The following is a 21,434-nucleotide window of genomic DNA, read 5'->3' on the forward strand; positions in this document are numbered from 1 at the left end:
GACCCCACTTGATATGTCCTTCCAGCTTGACTGTGAACCACTCTCTGGGAACGGTTTTCTAATCAGTTATGCACCCACCTTATAGTAGCTTCATCTAGGTTGTATTTCCCTAGTTTGTTTATGAGAAGGTCATGCAAAAAACTAATTGCTCTTGATGATTTAGTGAGGTGTTTTAAGATCTAGGATAGGGTGATATCAGCCAGATCTTTAATCAGGAAATAGTGGCAACCAAAAAGGAGGTTACTTATCTGTGACTGGAGGTTCTTTGAGATGCATGGTCCCTATTTGTATTCCAAATGTAGGTGCACATGCATGCCATGCACCGGAGCTGGAAGGTTTCCTTAACAGTGTCCGTTGACCCACACATGTGTCATGTGTCCCCTCAAGCTACCAGCTGAGGTTATAGTAGGCCATGAGAGTCGATACCCCTCCAGTGACCCTCATACTGCTGAGTAATGCAGTCCGCAGCAGAGGGGTGGAGGATGGGTTTTGGAATATAAATAGGGACCACACATCTCAAAGAACCTCCAGTTACAGATAAGTAACCCCTCATAGGGAGGTGCCACTCCCTCGATGGTACCCTTTGCAAAAAGAGCATCTGCCACCTGTTGGAAAAGGTATTGATGGGAAGGGTCCGTTGGAGGCGTCTGGGGAGGAGGGTGGCACCGGGGAAAACAAAAACTCTATGGAGTACCTGTGATGGATAATCTCCAGTACCCAATGGTTCATGGTGATCTTCCCCCAATTGTGGGCAAATGGGACAAGACAGCCCCCAAAGATAACATGGGGCACCACGGGTGGCAACAGGGAGAGTTCAGAGCTCTCAACGGATGCATCAAAACTGTGTAGGTTGTTGGTGGGCAAGGGACAAGAAGGTAGCCATGAGTGACTGTTGCTGGGACTGGTGGCACCTACATGGGGTTTCCTGGTGTCACTGGTAGTAGGCTTGATAGGGCGCACAGGGGCAGGGGTGGAACTGTTGACTGCAATGCAGGGCCAGGGTATAGCTCCCTAGGGATTATAGCATGGCTTGGCAGTCTTTTAATGAGTAAAGAGACTAATTCATCTTGGAATAGAACAACTTGTCCTCATCAGAGGGGAGGTGTTCTATAGTGGTTTGGACCTTGGAGCCTGACGCCACTGGTGGAGGAGCCTGGGTCGAGTGGTACAAGGCTTGGAAGATGGAGAGATGGCTCCCAGTGCGGCCATGGAGTGGGAGTCTGGGGGTGCTGTGGCCCCCAGGGGTACGGTACCACACCATCGCAGCGCAGTCATAAGCTGGAGGATGAGGCAGCCGTGGATGGGAGTCTGAGCTGCACCTGGACATGGGAGAGAAGGGGGCTCCAGCTCAGAAAATTCCTCCAAGTCTGAAGAGTCCAGCAGCAGTGGAGCTAGTGGTACATGGTGCTTAGTTGGTAGGGGCTGGTCCAACAGGAGCAGTTCATCCACCAGAGTGGGGATCCCCCGGGTGAGTGAGAGACCAGAGAGAACCAGGGAGGGTGGGTATGGCAACTCCCACGTCTCTGTGGAGAGAAGGGGCTCCATACAGCCAGAGGTCCAGGGAGTGCCCCTAGAAACGCTGGAAGATCAAGGTGAGGTCCACGGGGCCAGCGGAACTGAAGGTCGCGGACTTGGTGGTGGGACAGGCTGTGCTCATGCTGGAGACTGCTCCAGGTGGGCGGGCACTGGGGCAACCAGCGGTACTGCCCGATCCTTCTTGAGCTTAGCTTTAACCTTGATGCGGGGAAGCTTGGGCACTGGCGTGGCAGGTTCTGCATGCAACATCTCACTCGACCTGGTTTGGGGACGAACGCTATACTTAGAAGCGGTCCTCGACGGGGACTTGCTCCTAAGCCCATGAGAGCGCTTCCTACCCTCATGTCTGGGCTTGTCCTTAGCCACTGGTGCTGCTGGATCCGGGGCATGCAAAGTGCTGGGAGGAGTGCTCACCACTGGTGACAGATGCTGCACTGATGGTTCCGGATCTGAGTGGGTGCGCAGTCTCATGGCTTCCTCCATGAGGTATTTTCTGAGGTGGAGCTCTCCCACTTCCTGGGTCCAGGGCATGGAAGACTTGCAAATTGTGCAACGAGCAGTGATATGAGCCTCCCCAAGGCAGTAAAGACAGTGCTGGTGCTCGTCACTCACAGAGAAAGAGTGTAGGCACAAAACACAGCTTTTAAACCCCAGAACACGAGCATAGTTGGGGGGGGGGGAAAATGTACCCCAAACGGGTTAAACTAATGCTATCTACAACTATCTATATGCAAGAAAACAACAAAGAACTATACACAACAGACTAAGTCACTCTTTTAGCCGGAAGACTAAGAGCGCAAAGAAACAGGAGGTTCTCACTCAAGCAATGTGGCAGCAAGAGGGAACTGGAGAGGTGTTGCCCTGCACAGCCTGTTATAACCTTGGCTGGAAGCAAAAGGGGATGTACAACGCACATATGGGTCAACAGACACTGCTAAGGAAACCTGGCTCCGGCATATGGAGCGCATGTGCACCCACGTTTGGGACACATATAGAGGCCATAACTCAAAGAAGAATCTCATTTACACTTAACATGGCTATCCTTGTTTGGGCTAGATTTGGGATAGAAGGATTCAGAACAGAGTCAGGTTAAGGCAAATATGATGTTTTTGACCAAAATAAGTCTCTTTTCTAGAGTTGTCTGTCCAAAATGTGCATAGGCCGCACAAAACTCTGTTTGAAAAATGGAATAATCTGCTGAGAGATAGGAAAGTCCGAAACTGAAGTCACCTTTTATTCGTGTGGATCATTTATCTACTCTGTGGACCAGCCAAGAGGATTTTGCCCATAAACACAGAGACATATGAACTGAATTATCTAAACATAGGCTCTGGTTTCGAAAGCTCATGCTCAAATAAATTGGTTAGTCTCTAAGGTGCCACAAGTACTCCTTTTCTTTTTGCGAATACAGACTAACACGGCTGTTACTCTGAAACCTGGTTTTAATTATATTTTTCTAGCCATGATATTAAATGCTATTTGTAACATTTGAAATTTGAAAATTACTGTACCTGATCGTAGAGGTTGTCCAATTTAATTCATGCATTTTAGTGAAGTCCGAATGTCCTAGTCTTTCCGCAATCATATCACAGGTAAGTCTGCCACCAAATAAATCTTTAGCACTCTCGATGTCTGCTGTCTCCTGTATAATTACATTTAAAATGAATTTTGTTATACGAAAGCAGACCTAGAACTGTAATAATAAGGTAGGCGTGAACATTTTCAGCCCCAAAGGCAGTTTAAAAAAAAAAAGGTGCCTGAAAATCAGGGCTTAAACTAAAAATGTCTCCATAACCATCACTGTAGCTTTATACCATCTATGTTGCCTGCATTCTTATTGAATAGATTATGGAAATGTTCATATGCTCTAATTAAGTTTAAACTACAGATTTGTTACATGCACTAAAACAATATTAGGTAATTGCTTTAATAAGGGTCAGAAATCATCAGGATGCCCATGCCATCCTGATTTGTAAAAAAGATAGTTTTAACAACAATTACAATAATCTTCTGATATATAGTATAACTTACTACTGCAGTGCCATCTAAGGCTTTGAGAGATGGAAGATGGAATATTACAAACAATCGGTAGTTATCTTGTTTCCATACAATTAGATTTCCATACATGTCCAGCATGACCAGATTATTTAAACCCTAAGAAATAAAACACATAGATCAAGGTTTAATAGTATAATTTTTAAATGTTTGTAAGGAATGAAACCTAGGCTACTCCCTTTATCTTTAACCATTCTCTTCATCTTATGACTGCATGTGTCAAATCTGAAACATCGTTTAATAAAACCCAGGGCTTAATTTTCATTTACACTAAAGTGCCTTTACATAACTCTGGCAGTGTAAAGGAGCCCTAAAGTGGGCATAAGTTACACTTACACTCACTTTAAAGTCTTTTTACTCTACCAGAGTGCTGTAAGTGAGAGTCAGGCCCCCGGTCTCCAATCAAGACAATAATGCTTGTATATATGCCAGCAGCTCCAGGTGAAAGGAACTGGGGTTGCTGCATGTGTGCATGCTTGTGCTCTTGACTTTATTTCCAGTGCAATTCTTCTAATTGCAGAGTTAGGCTAGACACAATAGAGATGCATAGAGTGTGGCTCTACCTGGAAAACTTTGGGTCCAATCCTGTTAGTTACTCAGCACCTCCTTCAAAGTACTGAGCACACTCAATTCCAAAAGAAACTTCAGACTAAGGCTCTTACAAAGGACAATTACTCTGGGCCCAATTTTTAAACGTGGACATCTAAATTGCATATGCAAATACAAGAGTCAGGCACAATTTAGAGATAAGGTGGGTGAGGTATTGGACCAACGTCTGTTGGTGAGAGAGACAAGCTTTCAAGCTACAGAGAGCTCTTCTTCAGGTCCTGAAGAAAAACCTGAAGAAGAGCTCTGTGTCTCTTTCTCACCAACAGAAGTTGGTCCAATAAAAGATATTACCTCACCCACTTTGTCTCCCTAATATCCTGGGACCAACCTGGCTACAACACCACTGCAGGTACCATTTAGGCAGCCATTAAAAAAAAATATGGCTTCCCATATTTAAAAATGGGAAAGATACATTTGTACTGACGTAACAAGCAAGTTGTGAATTTACTTTTACCCACAAATCCTAAAGCAATCAAGTCCACATTTACCTTTAAATGATATATCTCTTGGTAGGTAGAAACATAGTTATTGCTGATGTATAGTTCTATTAGTGCATAGGCTTTCTGCAAACCAACCAATGAAGTAATTCTGTTGCTCTCAAGAGAGAGGTAGTGAAGATGAGACAAGTTTTCAAAAACGCGTCTTTCCAGGGTGGTGAGATGATTATTATTTACACTAAGTCGCGTTAGTTTCGTGAGTTTTGAAATTCCTGGAAAAATAAATAAGATGTTCTTAAAGCATATAGAGTGAGAAGCAAAAGAAGTGGTTAACTTAGATGGTAAAACAAGCTACACATGAGAGATGGCCTGCACACTCAGACTGTGATGCAGGCAGGATCAGGGGCGATCATTCGTGGCCTGCCCTTCTGTGATCGCTAGAACATTTTCCAGAAAGAGGCTACTCACAGTCCACTTCACCCCTCTGATTCTTCCTCCAGGAGTAGCAAAGAGCATGGTGAGGGGGACTAACTGTCCACTCATCTCTCATGCAGCAGGTTCTTTTTCTTGCTCCCTCTTCCTTCATATGCTACAGATGGGCTTTCTTTCACTACACAGAAGACTATGGCCTACCTTTTTAAAGGTATTAAGCTCTGAGCTCAGCACTGCAACGCCTAACCGATTTAGGAGCCTAAATCTCATGTTCAAAAGGGATTTAGGCACTTTGGAGCCAAAATGTCATTGACCATCAACGGTATTTAGATTTCTAAGTGCCTATATACTTTAAGAAAATGGCCCTTAGGCTCCTAACTCCATTAGGCACTGCAACACTGATCACAAAAACACCTAAATACCTTTAAAAATCTGGGTCTATGAACCTAATTTTAAAATCAACCGACAATAACAGTATCTATGTGGGGACATGAGGAAATGTAGCAACTACCGAATAGGTTTTGGAATAGTCACATAGCGGGCATAAGGTAAATCTGTTCTTTTAAAAAGTGAATTTTTGACCTTTTGGAATCATTAGTTTACGAACTTCTTATTTTTGAAATTATTGAGCCAACATATAACTGTCATAAGAAAATGTATGGTTCACTGCAGGAATGTTACATGTTCAGTAAGTCTACATACTAAAAACCATGCACTCCTATCAGTTCTGAAAAATTCCTATTAACATAAATAAATTTGTTTTGCTTTTCTGAAACAATTGATCTGCTTTGTCTCTTTTCTTCATTTCTGCTAAAGACTCACCACAAAGATAAAGAGAAGGCAATTATATACATTTTTAATATGAAAGCTTTTAAATTGTATGCTACTGATAAAGTTAATAGTAAAAAGTCACCGTCTGAAACACTGGACTATATGGGAACATTTCTGTTGTGTCTAACTTAATGTCTTGATTTTCATTAACTTCCTAAATACAGTACCTTCTAGATTTGAGATGCAGTTTCCATCTAAAGTGAGCTCTTCAAGATTAAGGCAAGATTCCAGTCCTTCTATTTTAGTGAGATTATTGTTGCTAAATGAGGCCCATCTTAAATTCTCCAATTTTTCCAAGTTGGCAATTTTGGAGAGATGTTGTCCATCCAGATCTAAGACTGTGATCTGTGAGAAAACTCAACTTTAGTATTGAAAGATTTAAGTCAATTAATTCCAACATAGATACTAAAAGGACAATACAACAAATTATACACCGAGGACCATATATTGCCTTCACATTCTTCATAGATATTTTCCAGTAATATCAACAGGCATTTCTTTTTGGATACTGGACATCACAGAGCCCTCATTTTGCAATTCAGGACTTCATTTTTAAAACCCTCAAGAAACCCCAAACCCTCAGCATCTTGCACCAGAACAAGCAATGATTCCACAATATAAACTAACCAGCTTCCAAATGCACCTGTGCAGTTACAGCTAGAAAACAGGTACACATTTTTTCTAGTGTACATCAGACCTCAGTATTAAGATTAATTTAACCTCATCTACCAATGTTACATATGATTATATTATTGATTCGCCTGCTTACACGTTTTCATTCTATGATCTAGGGATGAAATCATGGCCTGAACTGAAGTCAATGGCGAAACATATAATGACTTCAGTGGGATCAGGATTTCACCCTGTATCTAGTATCTTTCTCGCTCAGTGTTGTGGCAGAGTTTGAGTGCTTGCTAAGGAAGGATTTATCCCTTACAATTTTGATTCACAGATAAGCATTCCTTTCGCTTTAATGTATGTAACATCCCAATTCATTCTATTTTTCTCCTTTGCAAAATTCTTGGGCAGGAACAAATTAAATTAGATTCCAAAACACATTTTTATCCTTCGGTGTCATCGCAGAACTTTCTTTCACAGACACTGGCTGTAAACACTCACTTCACAACACACTCTACAGAAAGAGAGCAACCAATCCATGATTCCACCCTTTCTCAGAAAACAACCAGTAAGGCCAAGGCTGGCATTAGTGGGTGGCAAGCAGTGCAACTGCCCAGGGTCCGACACCACTGGAGGCCCCGCAAAACTAAGTTACAGGCCCCAACCCCAGGCAGCAGGGCTTGTGAAGGGAGCCCCAACTTCACCCTCTGATTCACCTTACCAGGTCACCCAGCCTATGGGTCAGTGTCAACTGCTGGCTGTACTCCCAGAGACCATCACAAACGCCTTCCGTGGGGGCCTACTTCTTAGTTTCTGCCCTGGGCCCCAGCGAGTCTAACGCCAGCCCTGAGTAAGGCTGCAGTTTTCTTCATCAGGCTAACCAACCATGCAATGATGAAAAAAAATGGCCACATAGCTTAATTTAGCAAGTTAAGTCTCTGGCAGCCCAGGATATTCAGCACTGTCTCCTACCTATGCCAAACAACCTTTACAGAATTCAAAGCTGTTTCTTATACAGGATATGCTGACAGCCAAAGGACAACTTATGTTCTCTCTTCTGTCTGTGGTGATATTCCTTTTGGATAGGATTTTTTCTTTCTACAACAACATACTATATCCCTGTATGAACCCTATTTCATTTTGATGTCACAAAGCGTAACGTTGACACCATATGCTGAAATGTTGGTTCTCTTGGCAATGTCTGTAAACGTGTATTTCTTAATGCACACAGAATAAAACACTATGCTCATCAGCAGAAATGTGTTTTCCTCGAGCTATTCTATACTCTACACAACAAATTGAACTGACAGAGGAGCTTTTAACCTTTTATTCTTGGCAGATTAACATGATTTCAGAGGAGAGGTCAGGACATGGATCATGACAGGCTACGGTGAACTTGGATCTTCCTATGTAGTGTTCTATGGCTTTTTGTTATGTAGTGGAGTTGTAATTGTAAGTTGTCATGCCAGACAAGAGGCAATGTGTGTAGGCCTGAAATTAGACCTACCACCATTCTTCATGTAACATGGGCTCAGCAGTGAAAATTCAGTGCGTGAACATTGAATATTAAAGTTTCAATATCCTGCCAGCTAACAAGAAAAGAGCTAGTATGTACAGAAGAGAAGATTGTGATCCGATATGGAAACTCTTATGTTTTTATATTCTACTTCAGTTGGTACATTACATTTTTAAGTGCTCAAAAATATATATTTTTAATTAACATGCATCAACTCATAACAAATATAACAAAATAAACATGTGACAGAGATAAATCTAACACCTAATGAACTATATTTAATAGAGACAGCCTTACCCTAGGATACCAGCTGCTATTGAAATGTGTTTGTGAATCCACCTTGTTCTTGCTAATTTGAGTCAGAATTTTGGCATAAGGATGTACACTCAGAACGCGTGGTCTAGCTTCATCAGTCCTAGAATGTTCTAATAGAGATGCCTGACAAAATGAAAATACTTAATAAACAGATAATATAACGGTATAAATAATGTACATTTTCCACAGTGTAACATGAATAGGTCTTTATGGCTTACAGTCTCCCAATTATAAGGAGATTATCGTATGTTAGTAGATCTAATATGTCTGTAGAACTAATAGGTCTAGTAGATCTGAAACATGGTAATAGATCTCATCCATTTCTAATGTTTATTATTCTACTAAAAAAAATGATCGGGGCAAATCTTGAGGTCCTTACTCTGTTTTTGATCAGTTCTTACCACAGTAAAGTCCAATTCTAGTCATGGGGGATTGCCAGAGAATGGACAGAGTAAAACCTGAATAAAGAATACAATTTGGGCTAAGATATGTAAAGATTAGTGTCAAATAATTTAGCCCTTTTTTTGCTTGCCACTGTCTGGAATACCTTCTCAGGGCTTGCATACTGTGGCGAGTTAGTGTGTAGCAAGCTAGGGTGTGAATCTACAGTGCAACATCTTGCACACACTAATGCTAAGTCGAATTCCAGGACTTTTACCGTGTTGTAGCAGTGTCCACACAGTGAGTTAGTGAGTGGCAAGCTGGTGCACAGTAGATCACACTCGGCTTGCTGCACACTAACTTGCCACGTACACAAGCTCTCAGAAGCCAAGTTTTTCTGCTACTTGATTTATCCTTTTTTTTATTTGGCAAACATATTTAATTTCCCGTGTTTTGAATAGAGCTGAAATTAAACAGTCATTTTTAACAACTTTAAAGTGATCTAAAATCGAACATTATGAAATACCCTTCATTGTGAACCAGCATCATTACCAATATCAGCGAAGCTCTGAGTAAGAACAATGTTTGTGAAATAACTGCTGCTTCCCAGCCAGCTGCTCAGAGCACAAAATATGGCATTTTCAGAGGGCAACTAGGTGATTTTAAAAATATGATTAAATACAAATTTTAAAATAGAAGTCAGATTGTATGATTGTGCCTATAACTTCTTGTTTCCAATCTTGCATTTGCTACAAGTTACAGCAAAATGGAATATCCTACCTGAGAAATCTTTGATCCAGCAATAAAACACAAAGCAGCTGCAGCCTCTTCTTCAGTAATCTGGACTCCATCTAAATGAGTAAGAGCCTTTAATCGGCCAATAACACTCAAACGCAATGAGGCTGGCTTGGAGAAAAAAAGCGAAGTGGTGTAATTGAGTTTTTTTAAATTGTCTATATGGTTACATACAAAAAAAGGACATATGATTGCTTTCAATCCAGTCTCCTCTCATGTTATGTATGCTAAGGGCTAGATTGTGGTCCATCCTGTGTGCTCACACAAGAAAGTAAAAAAGGAGATAGAAGATGCACCCCTTGCTCCCATGTCCCAGCTATGCCTACCATTGACAGCAGTGTGCATGAGAAAGCAGCCTCCACAAAGTTGCTATGCTATGTCCTCCCTGCTCATCTGGATTGGGAATGGGTGAAAAGGGGTGGGGAAGGGGCTGAATCTTGCCACACGTGTAGAAAACTATAAGGAATAACATATTTGGGCTAGGTTTGGTTACACTGATCTAATGTGACACTGATGTTGTCATAAATATAAAGGGAAGGGTAAACACCTTTAAAATCCCTCCTGGCCAGAGGAAAAACTCTTTCACCTGTAAAGGGTTAAGAAGCTAGGATAACCTCGCTGGCACCTGACCAAAATGACCAATGAGGAGACAAGATATTTTCAAAAGCTGGAAGGAGGGAGAAACAAAGGCTCTCTCGGTCTGTGTGTTGTTTTTGCCAGGAACAGAAAAGGAATGGAGTCTTAGAACTTAGTAAGTAATCTAGCTAGATATGCGTTAGATTCTGTTTTGTTTAAATGGCTGAGAAAATAAGCTGTGCTGAATGGAATGGATATTCCTGTTTTTGTGTCTTTTTGTAACTTAAGGTTTTGCCTAGAGGGATTCTCTATGTTTTAAATCTGATTACCCTGTAAGGTATTTACCATCCTGATTTTACAGAGGTGATTCTTTTATTTTTTCTTCAATTAAAATTCTTCTTTTAAGAACCTGATTGCTTTTTCATTGTTCTTAAGATCCAAGGGTTTGGGTCTGTGTTCACCTATGCAAACTGGTGAGGATTTTTATCAAGCCTTCCTCAGGAAAGGGGGTGTAGGGTTTGGGAGGATTTTGGGGGGAAAAGACTTTTCCAAACGGGCTCTTTCCCTGTTATATATTTGTTAGACGCTTGGTGGTGGCAGCAATAAAGTCCAAGGGCAAAAGGTAAAATAGTTTGTACCTTGGGGAAGTTTTAACCTAAGCCGGTAAAAATAAGCTTAGGGGGTTTTCATGCAGGTCCCCACATCTGTACCCTAGAGTTCAGAGTGGGGAAAACAACCTTGACAGATGTCAATAAATTACTCTGGATTTACATGTGTGTATAAAATAAAAAATCTAGCCCTGAAGGATTGCAGTTATACCCAGCTATGTAAGACATTAAGTGCGGTACATAACAAAGTTGTTAGCACCTGCCTTATAAGCCAGAAGTTTGCAAATACTACAGTGTTATTAAATGCAAGGAATTTGATGACCTCAGAGGAGGTGAAAGAGAAGCTCAAGGGGATTTGGACATGTCAACCTAAACTCAAGGTGGAACAACAGCCCTAACTCTTATACAGAAACATTTTAAAATTCCCATTAAATTAAATATAGAGCAAGAAAAACACAGACTGGATAATCATACTTGTAAGGAAAGTGAATAATAACATCCTTATTTCTAGCTGGAAAATATACTTACTGAAACTACCAAAATAATAATGATCAATTTCATCTTTATAAACTAGATGGGACTATGCACCTGTGCATGGGAGAAAGGAGGAGTACGCACACCTCTTAACTAGGATACATAGCTCTCGGATCCAAGTATTCAGGAGAAGAGGACTACAGAGGTACTCGGGGAATGGATGGAGAGGGTGTGAAATGGACTGAGTCTTGGATTGCTCCCCAATGCCACAGCCAGCACAGCTGGGCTGCTGCTCTGGGGGATGTGTGTGTCACCAGGTAGAAGGCTGGCACTGTATATTTCCCTTGAAAGTGAGGGAAACTGTCTCTGCCCTGTCCCCTTTCACTGGCCAGCACAGCTGAGTCAGTGCAGTGGGGGCAAAGGGTGGCTTTTTACGGCTGGCATAGATCATCAGTAAAGTTACCACCTACTCGAAGCAAGGAGGAGAGGAATTATGCCTCAGAGTAGCATCACTGAGTCACAATGCTTCTAGGAGTCACTCCTGCAGATTATGCACAACCCTTTGCTCAGGACTGTTTACGAAGTCAAAAGGGTCTGACAGTGTAAATCGTCCTTAAAGTGGGCACTAATTACATATACATCCACTTTGAGGCCCCTTACACAGCCAGTGTGGTGTAAAGGGGCCTCAATGTAAATGAAAACCAGGCCCAAAATTTAGCACTATACAGTCTAATTGTTGTTTTGGTTAGAAGGTTTTCTGAGAATTTTAAGCACTGACACATACCTTATGCCATGGGTTATGTCTGATATCAAGACTGAGTACGTTTGAAGTGTGTTTATGTAAGACATTTATTTCCTCTCCAGTCTTTTTCAGTTGATTCCAGCTCAAGTCTAAATACTTCAATCTGCTTAAGCCTCTAATACCCTCCAGCGTGATCACATGGTTGTGGCTTGCATCAAAATACTCCAGATTGGGCTGCAAGACAATACCGATTTGAGAATAATTGCACAGAAAAAAATAAAGCAAGGAAATATTTGGTAATAAACTCAGTTTTAATAGACCGTCTCACAGAAGGCACTGTCATCCAGATTCAATGCCCAAAGTGCCCCTTGCCCAGCAGCAGAAAGTCTGTTTGGAGAGCAGTCTGGTTAAGCAACTGAACCTTGGAATGTATATCTGAATCCAGCCCACCCTCTGATATTTCCTGATCCACCAGTAGAATACAGTACAGTTTTAATTTTCTTTTTTAGGGTGGAATTCATCCCTAGTGTGCTCAGCCATGGAAGGCCCTGTGCACTACTTTAGCCAGGGTGAGTGAGACAATCACACCATTTGAGAGTGGCGGGATCTAGAGAGTCCTTGGAAGGTGGGGGAAGGGGTCTATATCTTGTACACCGCATGGAGGGTGACTCCGTACTGGTCCCAAACTATGCAAAAGAGAGGGTTGCAGGCAGGTTGTGATTTTAGTCACATGATCTGAAATCACACAGATCCAGTGGCCCAGAAATCCTGGGAAGGGGATACTTAACAGCTTGTGACGAAGTGGGACTGTTCTTAATGTTTCCTCTGAATAGTGTGGGGGTGCCTCAGTTTCCCCTAGGCAGTTCTTAAGTATCTAGGGGGTGGGGTAAGGGTGTCTGATCATTGCAGAGCCCTAGAGGGCAGGTGTGTGCAGGAGTCTGGACACAGAGAATGGCCGACACCCTGTTTCCTGGCAACTGATGGCCTGGGCCTTCCCCCCTGCAAGGTGAGATCTAAAGGGTTGGAGAACAAAGGAATCAGGTGACCTCCTGGCCCGGGAAAGGAACAAAGCCCAGAGGAGGAGGGGCTGGAGGGGATTTTCTGTTTGGGGCTGGCTGGGACATGGAGTGAAGTGCAGACGTGGTTGTCTGGCTCACTGCCCCCCAAAATGGACCCAGCTGAGGGGTCCCGTTCTCTGCACCTGCAAGCTCTGTTTTAGACCATGTTCCTGTCGTCTAATAAACCTTCTGTTTTACTGGCTGGCTGAGAGTCACGTCTGACTGCGAAGTTGGGGTGCAGGACCCTCTGGCTTCCCCAGGAGCCCCGCCTGAGCGGACTCGCTGGGGGGAAGTGCACGGAGGGGCAGAGGATGCTGAATGCTCCGAGGTCAGACCCAGGAAGGTGGAAGCTGTGTGAGCTGTGTGTCCTGAAGACAGGCTGCTCACAGAAAGGCGACTGCCCCAGAGTCCTGACTGGCTTCATGGGGAGCAGTTCCAGAGCATCGCCCAGGGACTCCGTGACACAGCTACACTAGAATGGTAGCCCTGGAGGAACAGCACTGTAGGGCCTGGAGATGAAAGTCATCCTTCCTACCCCACAGTCAGAGCCCCACTCCAAGTCTAATCAGTTGGGTGTTATTAATTGTTGTGTTACTTATTATTATTTATTTGTATTAGGATAGTGCCTAAAGACTCCAACCAAGATCAGGGCCCATTGTGCTAGGCATTGTAGACACACACAATAAGGAACGGTCTCCAACCTGAAGCATTTACAATCTAAGTAGACAAGAGAGACAAAGGGTGGGAGACAGGAAGTAGAGAGAGGAGTAACACCACCACCACCACCATCTACCTCTTACATAACACTTTCCATCTGCAGATCTCAAAGCGCTCTACAAAGGAGGTAGGTATCATTATTCCATTGCATGGATTGGGGAACTGAGGCAAGGGAGGTGAAATGACTTGCCTAACACCACTAAGCAGGCCAACTGCAGAGCCAGAAATAGAACCCAGGTCACCCAAGTCCCAATCCAGTGCTCTACCTGCTAGTCCACATTACCTACTACAAAGCAAAAGTAGGAACAAAGGCTCTGATTAGAGGCAGTGAACTTCACCCATTAGGAATAAATCAGGCTTGCTGCCATGCAATAGACATTAATATATTTAAGTTGTATACACAAAGGATTTTTTTCAATTAAAATATTCCTTTAGTTTAATTTCCTTTACAAAATATAGAGCAACATTTCTTACCATGTGGTAAACATCATCTAAACTAGTAAATTCATTGAAGCTGACAATAAGTTTTCGAAGCCCTGTCAGTTTAGAGATGTCCCGCAGTTTGCTCAGGCTGTTCCCATGCAAATTCAGAACCTAGGTAAAACATTAATGAGATTACAACTGTACCATATATATACACAACCAAATTCTGTGCTACTCCATCACCGTTTTTCAACATTACAGAGCTTCAACTGCTAGCGTGTAAGAGTAAATGTAACTCTATTCTCTAGATTATAAAAAGGACTAAGAAAAGTTACTTGTAAGTGATATGAAGTTTGTGAAGATCAGTTGCAGGGACCCTGGGACAAAGTATTGCTTTTATTTTCTATTTTGAAGGATATTTGTTCTTCACCTCTACCTTCTCCCTGAAGTAACAGAGGGATGGGAAGATGGAGATTCAGTTGAGAAATGGTTTTTACTGGTCCACTGAAAGAGGTCATGGTAGGGGCAAGAAGGGAGGACAGTTTCCAATCCTTCCCCACTAGGAGAGATCTTGTTGCTTGGGGAGACTGGTTGGAAGACTGCCAGTTGGGAATTCCTCCATGCCCGGAGTACAGTCTGGGGAGAGTGGCACCCAGAAGAGGGGAGGAACCAGCCATCTGAAGCCAAACTCAGGAAAGGGAGTTATGGGTGAGTGCAAGGGGGAGTGGAGAACTGCTACTGCATCAAAGACACAGACAGGAGAGGAGATCAAAACTATTTAACAATTTGAAAGGTCAAATGTTCAGCAGGCTTCCTGCATCAAGTCTGTACAGACAAAATGAGTAACTGCAAATGCAAAACTGCAGTTAGCTGTGCAATGAAAGGAGTTCTGTATGCAAATAGGTATTTGCATAAAGGGTTTTGTGGGCCCATCAGTTGCAATGATACTGAAAACTGCGTGTAGCTATGTGGCTGTCAAGAGTTCTCCCCTTCACTGGATTTATATTTTTCTGATGCCAAAACTGACAAATAAAATCTTTTCAGGAGTGATCACTATGATGACGCAACCATGCAGCCAAGAAAACTTTAAGACTGGCAGTTAAAGCTGACATTTTAGGCCTTAACCGGGTCTCACAAACTAGTTCTGCATGTGATTTCAATGGAGTAATTTATACAATAGTCAGTAAGATCAGAATCCTGCCCAATATTTGTCATTCATATTTTTATGAAAAAAAATGGCATAATTTAGGGACAGAAGACACAGATTTCACGCTAGTTTTGGATCTCCAGTTACTCCCAAAGCACTGCACTGTTGTAAAACAAGTGTAACACCAGAATCAAGCCCAAATGCTAGCCTTAATTTGTGACTTCCTACTTTTGACTGGTTTATGAGGCAATCTGAATAATATGACATTGATTATGTAATAAACTTGTCCCGCTGTTAAGTTTAACAGACAATACTCACCGTTATTTGACTGTAAATATTGGCCTTAGCAACTGAAAGCACTGTCTTTTCATCCAAGCAAACAATTTTGGGTCTGGCTTTTACTGTAGGCTCCATACTCATAACTTCGTCATCACATTGCAAATCACTAGACAATATAAATCCTTCTGTATTTTTCTTTCTTTCTTCTACAATTACATTGCTGAGAGTAGAAAACAGGGACTGAACTTTGACCTATGCAAAATAACATTTGTCAACATTTGTAAAATTTCTATTTTAAATTAGGTAAATTATTTAAAATTGCATACAAATATGCAGAAAGTAGAGTTAGGAAACTATCTTTCGGTAATGCAGCACTTTCAGAAGAGAACAGCAATGCTTTTGTTTGCACAAGCATTTACACATTACAGTATGTTATGAACAAAAAGTAATGAAGAGTCTATGGGCCATATCCTGTCACATATAGAACGCACACTGAAGACAACAGAAGTCTGCTTCTTCATCCAAACCCCCTAAGTCCAAGCACTGCAATAGCTCACTCTCCTATGAAGGAGAGTTAGATGTAGAACCATCGTAGCTCATCAGTACTGCAATTGTTTTGGCAGTGGACCACTCAAATGTGACAGAAAGGGGGGAAATCTCCCCTACGCTCCCCTCCAGGAGCTGAATATTTTACTTTTGCAGCACACCCTGCTTCTGCCAGGTAGCAGAGCTCAGGACCTGAACTGAGACCCCTGCATGATGAAAGCAAATTACATAGCCACATAACCACAAGGCCAGTCCACCGCTTAGCTTATAAAAAAATCATAAAAGCTTTTTTATTTAAGAAAAAGCCTGTTCAGGATCCCAACCCAGTAGCAGAATATCTGTGCATGCTTCAAAACTATACATCACACTTTAAACCAAACCACAAACTGATAATGAGTTGCTCTCTCATTCAGGACTCCATGAAGCAAGGTTTTAAACACTGTCAAATCTCATTCATTTTAGTGTCTCACTACCTCGATGGATGGTGCATTTAGTGAGAGAGGAGCTAATTTTCAATTGTGCTTCATTGCACTGCTAAGACTTCATTTAAGTCTCTGTGCCTTCCCATCACATTTGATAATGTTACAAAATAAGAATCTGATGTAACTCTCATTGTAGTGTATGAAGTTTCCCATTGACTTCAATGGGAGTTTTATCAAGCCTTTAAACAGTTAGAGGGAACAGAACCCTGAACTTAGGTCCTGTCAGGTAATTTGAGTGAAGGAGGAGTAATTTCAACTAGTTGTTTTTCTCTTGATCTTTGAGATCTAAAGCTTACTGTCTAACATCCTACTAGGGAAAACAAAGTTCATACCAGTGTAGTGTACTCAAATTCAACGACGTATTCAGGCAAGACCAGTTCGTGATCAAACACAAACCACTCACACTGTCGATGGCGGCAGTCACAGTTTCTATGTTCCATGGAAGAATATGTTTCTACAGCAAAAGAAAAGGAATAAACACAAGCGGAAGGAATAAATACAAGACTGTTTCATGTTCACCGCAGGATGTAGTGAACAAACACTTCTCTCATTTAAGTTTTGAGTTGAATGCATCCGATGAAGTGAGCTGTAGCTCATGAAAGCTTATGCTCAAATAAATTTGTTAGTCTCTAAGTTGCCACAAGTACTCCTTTTCTTTTTGTGAATACAGACTAACACGGCTGCTACTCTGAAAACTGTCAAGGGAGATTTGTTTTCTTAGGATCTTAATTCTCTTTAGGTGCCCTAAAGCAGCATCTAAAAATCTTACTGCAGAACCGTATCATTTAGCTTTTTATTTTCCTATGGCAACCCTGTTCCTTGCGCTACACATACTCAGAGGGTAGTAATGTGCCCTCTTACTCCTGCACAGCTGGCAGGTTCCAGTATGAGTGGGAGGCAGCCTCTCTGGGGCCATTACTCCCTCTCCTGCCGGTTGGACGGGAGTGGGCAAGCAGGGATAGGGATTGGACAAGAGACTTGGCTCCATTTCCCACCCACCCCCCTCCCAATACCCAATGGGCTAAATGAAATCTCCTGGTACAGATTATTTTCCATCTGGAGTGAGGGGGGAGCCAAGGAGAGAATCACAGCTTTTCTTTCATGGTGGACTATTGGAAAAGGGAACTTTGCTTCGGTCCCCATGGCACAATCTGCTATACTGCACTGTTACCCAAAACTAGTCCATCATTTTATGGTGTAATCACCTAACAGATTGGTTTTCTCGTCTTCCTGCCCATGGAAGGACAGGTACAATCACAGTTCCTGCACTAAGGTAAACAAACGGATTGCTCTCTTCTAGTATTCCAATGACTGCAAATCCCCCCGACTGGACAGGGAAGAGGTGAAGCCGTGGCCCTGTTCCCATTCTGCACTGTCCTGCAAAGTTGACTGGCCACATGGAGCAAGCAGGATCGACCACTCAAAGTTTGTTGCATTGTACATAGGTAATACACAGACTTAGTGCGGGTGATCATGACTCCCTCTAGAGACAATAAAGCATGCTTCTCAGCGTTAAAGGAATTCTCCTTCTGCTCAAGCAGAGATGGCTTGGGGGTTTTAAGGATGAAGGTGTTTGATCTCCACTGAGGTATGTGTACGTGGCCCCAGTTATTACACATACACATACACACACACACACACACCCGCCCTGAACAATGCACACACCCGCCCTGAACAATGCAAAGCTGGGAGAGGGATTGTGTACACCATACTATTTCTAGTATGGACTAGTGGCTGAAGAGCACAATCTGGTCTTTCGTGCTTTCCTTTAAATTCTGTGTGAATTAAACTACCACAAGTAATCACTAAAACAGTGAGCATCTTTTATTATCCTCTTTAACATTAGTTCAAAACAACATGCACTTAGGCTGGGTCAAGACTGTATTCCGAGTTCCCACCAGGACCAAAATTCCACAACAGGCTCCTAGATGTGTGAAAGACAGTGTTTAGAATACAACACTGATACAACCTCCACTTTGTGCTAACAACAGTCTACAGATACATTACCATCATTGGCAGCAGATGTATCACTTAGTAAATGTTTCCGAGGCCTGAACACTGAATTAGCCCCTGGATAGTTGACTTGACTGATGGGATCTTTTTCACAAGCTGGAACGCTATGTCCAAGAAAAACTTTTGCAATTATGAGTTTCCCTAGGGATGGAAAGAAAAGAAGATTTAATAATAATGCTACCAAATTTAGTATAAACACAGGGCAATAAAATGTTGGTTGTCAGTTCGATACCATACTACAGGAGACTACATTCTGGCCTGGCAGATTAACGATCTAACAAGTACATTTTGGGAAGAAAGACTTCCGACAATTTTTTCCTAGAACAGTAGGATTTGCCTAAGATTTATAAGCAGTAAACTCAGACGTACAAAAATAAAAGAGGGTGGTGTCAAGGATCTGTCCCCATCAGAACACTCCCTTTGATGTTACTTCACACAAGTCCAGTCCTTCTAGCTGGAAAGGTCAGTGTCAGTTTAGCAGTGGCCAGCTCTCGGCCTTCTGGCCAAGGCCTTCTGGCTATTTCTCCCCTTTTCAGAGTCTCAGGTGAAACAAACAATCCAAAGTCAGCAAACAAAGCTAAACAAAAGGGCAAATTAAAAAAACAAACAAACCTAAAGGCAGTTCTAAGCCAGGATATTGGCCTCCCTTTCTTCAGAGGGGCCCTGGATGGGCCACAGTCTATCCTAGAGGCCACTTGGGGTCTCCAGCACAAGTTATGGGACACAGTCTCTTCACCCTTTTAGCACAGGGGACCTGTGCTCCCTTTTTTGAGGGACCAGGTTCTGCTAGTTATCAGGCCTCTTCCTGGGAGCTGGGAACCTTAACAGACTGCTCCCTTCCTGGGCTGCCCACTGCTAAGTAGTGATGCCTCCTTTTAAATTTCTCCATTCCTGGCATGACTTGCCAGTGTGGCACAGTGACACTTTTCTAGCACAAAGAAGCTTCTTAACCCATTCCATGCCGGTGAAGGGTTGATACATCCCGTCACTAGTGATGCCTGTTTCCTCAGAGTGCCCTGTCCTGGCTTAAAGTTAGTACAACCCCCTTGTGTCTCCCCTCACTCCCTATAACTCACCCTTCTTTCGAGCTGTTGAGTCTAGAAAGGTTAAGCTACATCTAATTAGCTTCCAGATAGGAGTGCCTCTCTTAGGTGCCTCTGAACCAGTCTAGGAGTTAGCTCCAGGCCATTATATAGCTTGTTGGGGTTTCCTAATAGAAAGGACACTGAGCCAGATTGCAGCAGGTCTTTAGGGTCCCTCCACAAAAAGACCTGTATACTCTGTCACAATCTACTGTAGTTACAAGATTTTCTTGTATTTACAAGACAAAACATTTTGAAGTGATTTATGAAATGAGCCTTACACCTATCAATGATGTTTTAAACCACCTTTCCAAGCTATTACATTACCATGTATGAATGGTTCCTCAAGATCATTGTTATTTTTACGTTCATCCTTCATTTGTTGCTGCAAAAATTCTATTCTGGGACATTCACATATACTTAAACTGTTAGACAGGAGAACAGCTTCTTCTCTTCTTGAAAGCTGCAAAGATTAAAGTAAGGTCTAAGTATGTTTATTTGACCAATGCCCCCTGTAAGAATTTCAAGACATATATCCTAAATCAGCAGCTTTACAATATGCAAATGAATTAAGGAAGAGGTGGAGAGTGGAAGAGGGAGGAGTAAAAAACAAGAAGGGCAGGCTCATTTACTTGTGATATCACAATCTAGTCAGGAGAAAAGAAAGTTAGATTGTGAACTCTTTGGAGCAGAGTATCAGAGGGGTAGCCATGTTAGTCTGTATCCACAAAAACAACAAAAGAGTCTGGTGGCACCTTAAAAACTAACAGATTTATTTGGGCATAAGCTTTCGTGGGTAAAAAACCCACTTCTTCAGATGAAAAGCTTATGCCCAAATAAATCGGTTAGTCTTTAAGGTGCCACCGGACTCCTTTTTCTTTGGAGCAGGAATCAGATTTTTCTATATCTTTGAACAGCACCTAGCACAATGCGAGGGGGCAGTCCTAACTGGGGCCTTTGAGCTCTACCACAATATAACAACAACAAAGAAGCAGAGAGAGAAATGGGAGAGACAGGTATTTCTGAAGATACAATCCCATCACTCAACAACAAGCTGTTCACAAAACAGAAAAACAGGGAGAGGTGGGCTATAAGTAGGGAAGACGAAATGAGGATGCTGCAGAAGAAGAAAGAGAGAAGGCTCTGCTATCCCATCTCTCTACATTTTGCTTTTCATGGGTCAGAATGAGACATTTCTTACCTGATAATTCAGCGTTAATAGCTTCTCTCCTCATTCATCACGAATGAGACAATGACCCCTATGTATGGAATTCAACAAGGCAGTCCAATGTTTTTGCTGGAGGCTCCAAGACAAAGCCCCACCTTCAGCGCAGGTTGCCAGAAGAGTTCTTCCACAGCTGTGGGAACACTCCAGCAACTGATTATTAGCATTAAGATAACAACTTGATATAATATGTTTTAAGACAGGTATATGTCTAAGTCTTCCTTTAGAAAATGAATTCAGTTTGTATTCTGGTCATTTATCAGACTCCCAGGGTGGGCTGAATGAGAAGAGAATCTGCTAACAGAAACAAAATGATCAGGTAAGAATTTTTTTCTTTCCTTTACACGGGTTCTCTCCTCATTCACCAGCAGTTGGAAGTAGCAGACAGTGATTCACACAAGTTGGAGGTAGGGAGGGGTGAATAAACAGAGTTTTCATTATTCTTCTAGTAGAATAATAGGCAGGAATGTATGTAGGAACCAACCCACCTATAGCACCTTCCTATCAAGGATGACTTTGCAGAGGAATGGAAACTTA

The 21,434-nt window shown here is 42.3% G+C and overlaps 1 protein-coding gene across 6 annotated transcripts in view; it reads right to left on the reverse strand.

Annotated features, from left to right (window-relative positions):
• LRRC9 (leucine rich repeat containing 9) overlaps nt 1-21,434 on the reverse strand; it is an 83,645-nt gene that overhangs the window by 29,426 nt on the left and 32,785 nt on the right. For all 6 annotated transcript variants that reach the window (XM_048853852.2, XM_075129955.1, XM_048853851.2 and 3 more), the window contains 12 exons: nt 20,000-20,135; nt 18,585-18,731; nt 16,910-17,031; nt 15,589-15,801; nt 14,175-14,294; nt 11,968-12,159; nt 9,511-9,636; nt 8,332-8,472; nt 6,068-6,245; nt 4,689-4,909; nt 3,568-3,690; nt 3,048-3,178 (listed from right to left, as the gene is read on the reverse strand). In XM_048853852.2, coding sequence (XP_048709809.1) covers nt 3,048-3,178; nt 3,568-3,690; nt 4,689-4,909; nt 6,068-6,245; nt 8,332-8,472; nt 9,511-9,636; nt 11,968-12,159; nt 14,175-14,294; nt 15,589-15,801; nt 16,910-17,031; nt 18,585-18,731; nt 20,000-20,135 — 1,850 coding nt within the window. The remainder of the gene's footprint in view (nt 1-3,047; nt 3,179-3,567; nt 3,691-4,688; nt 4,910-6,067; nt 6,246-8,331; nt 8,473-9,510; nt 9,637-11,967; nt 12,160-14,174; nt 14,295-15,588; nt 15,802-16,909; nt 17,032-18,584; nt 18,732-19,999; nt 20,136-21,434) is intronic.

Source organism: Caretta caretta, chromosome 6 (genome assembly GCF_965140235.1).
Source record: "Caretta caretta isolate rCarCar2 chromosome 6, rCarCar1.hap1, whole genome shotgun sequence".
Classification (NCBI taxonomy): Eukaryota; Metazoa; Chordata; order Testudines; family Cheloniidae; genus Caretta; species Caretta caretta.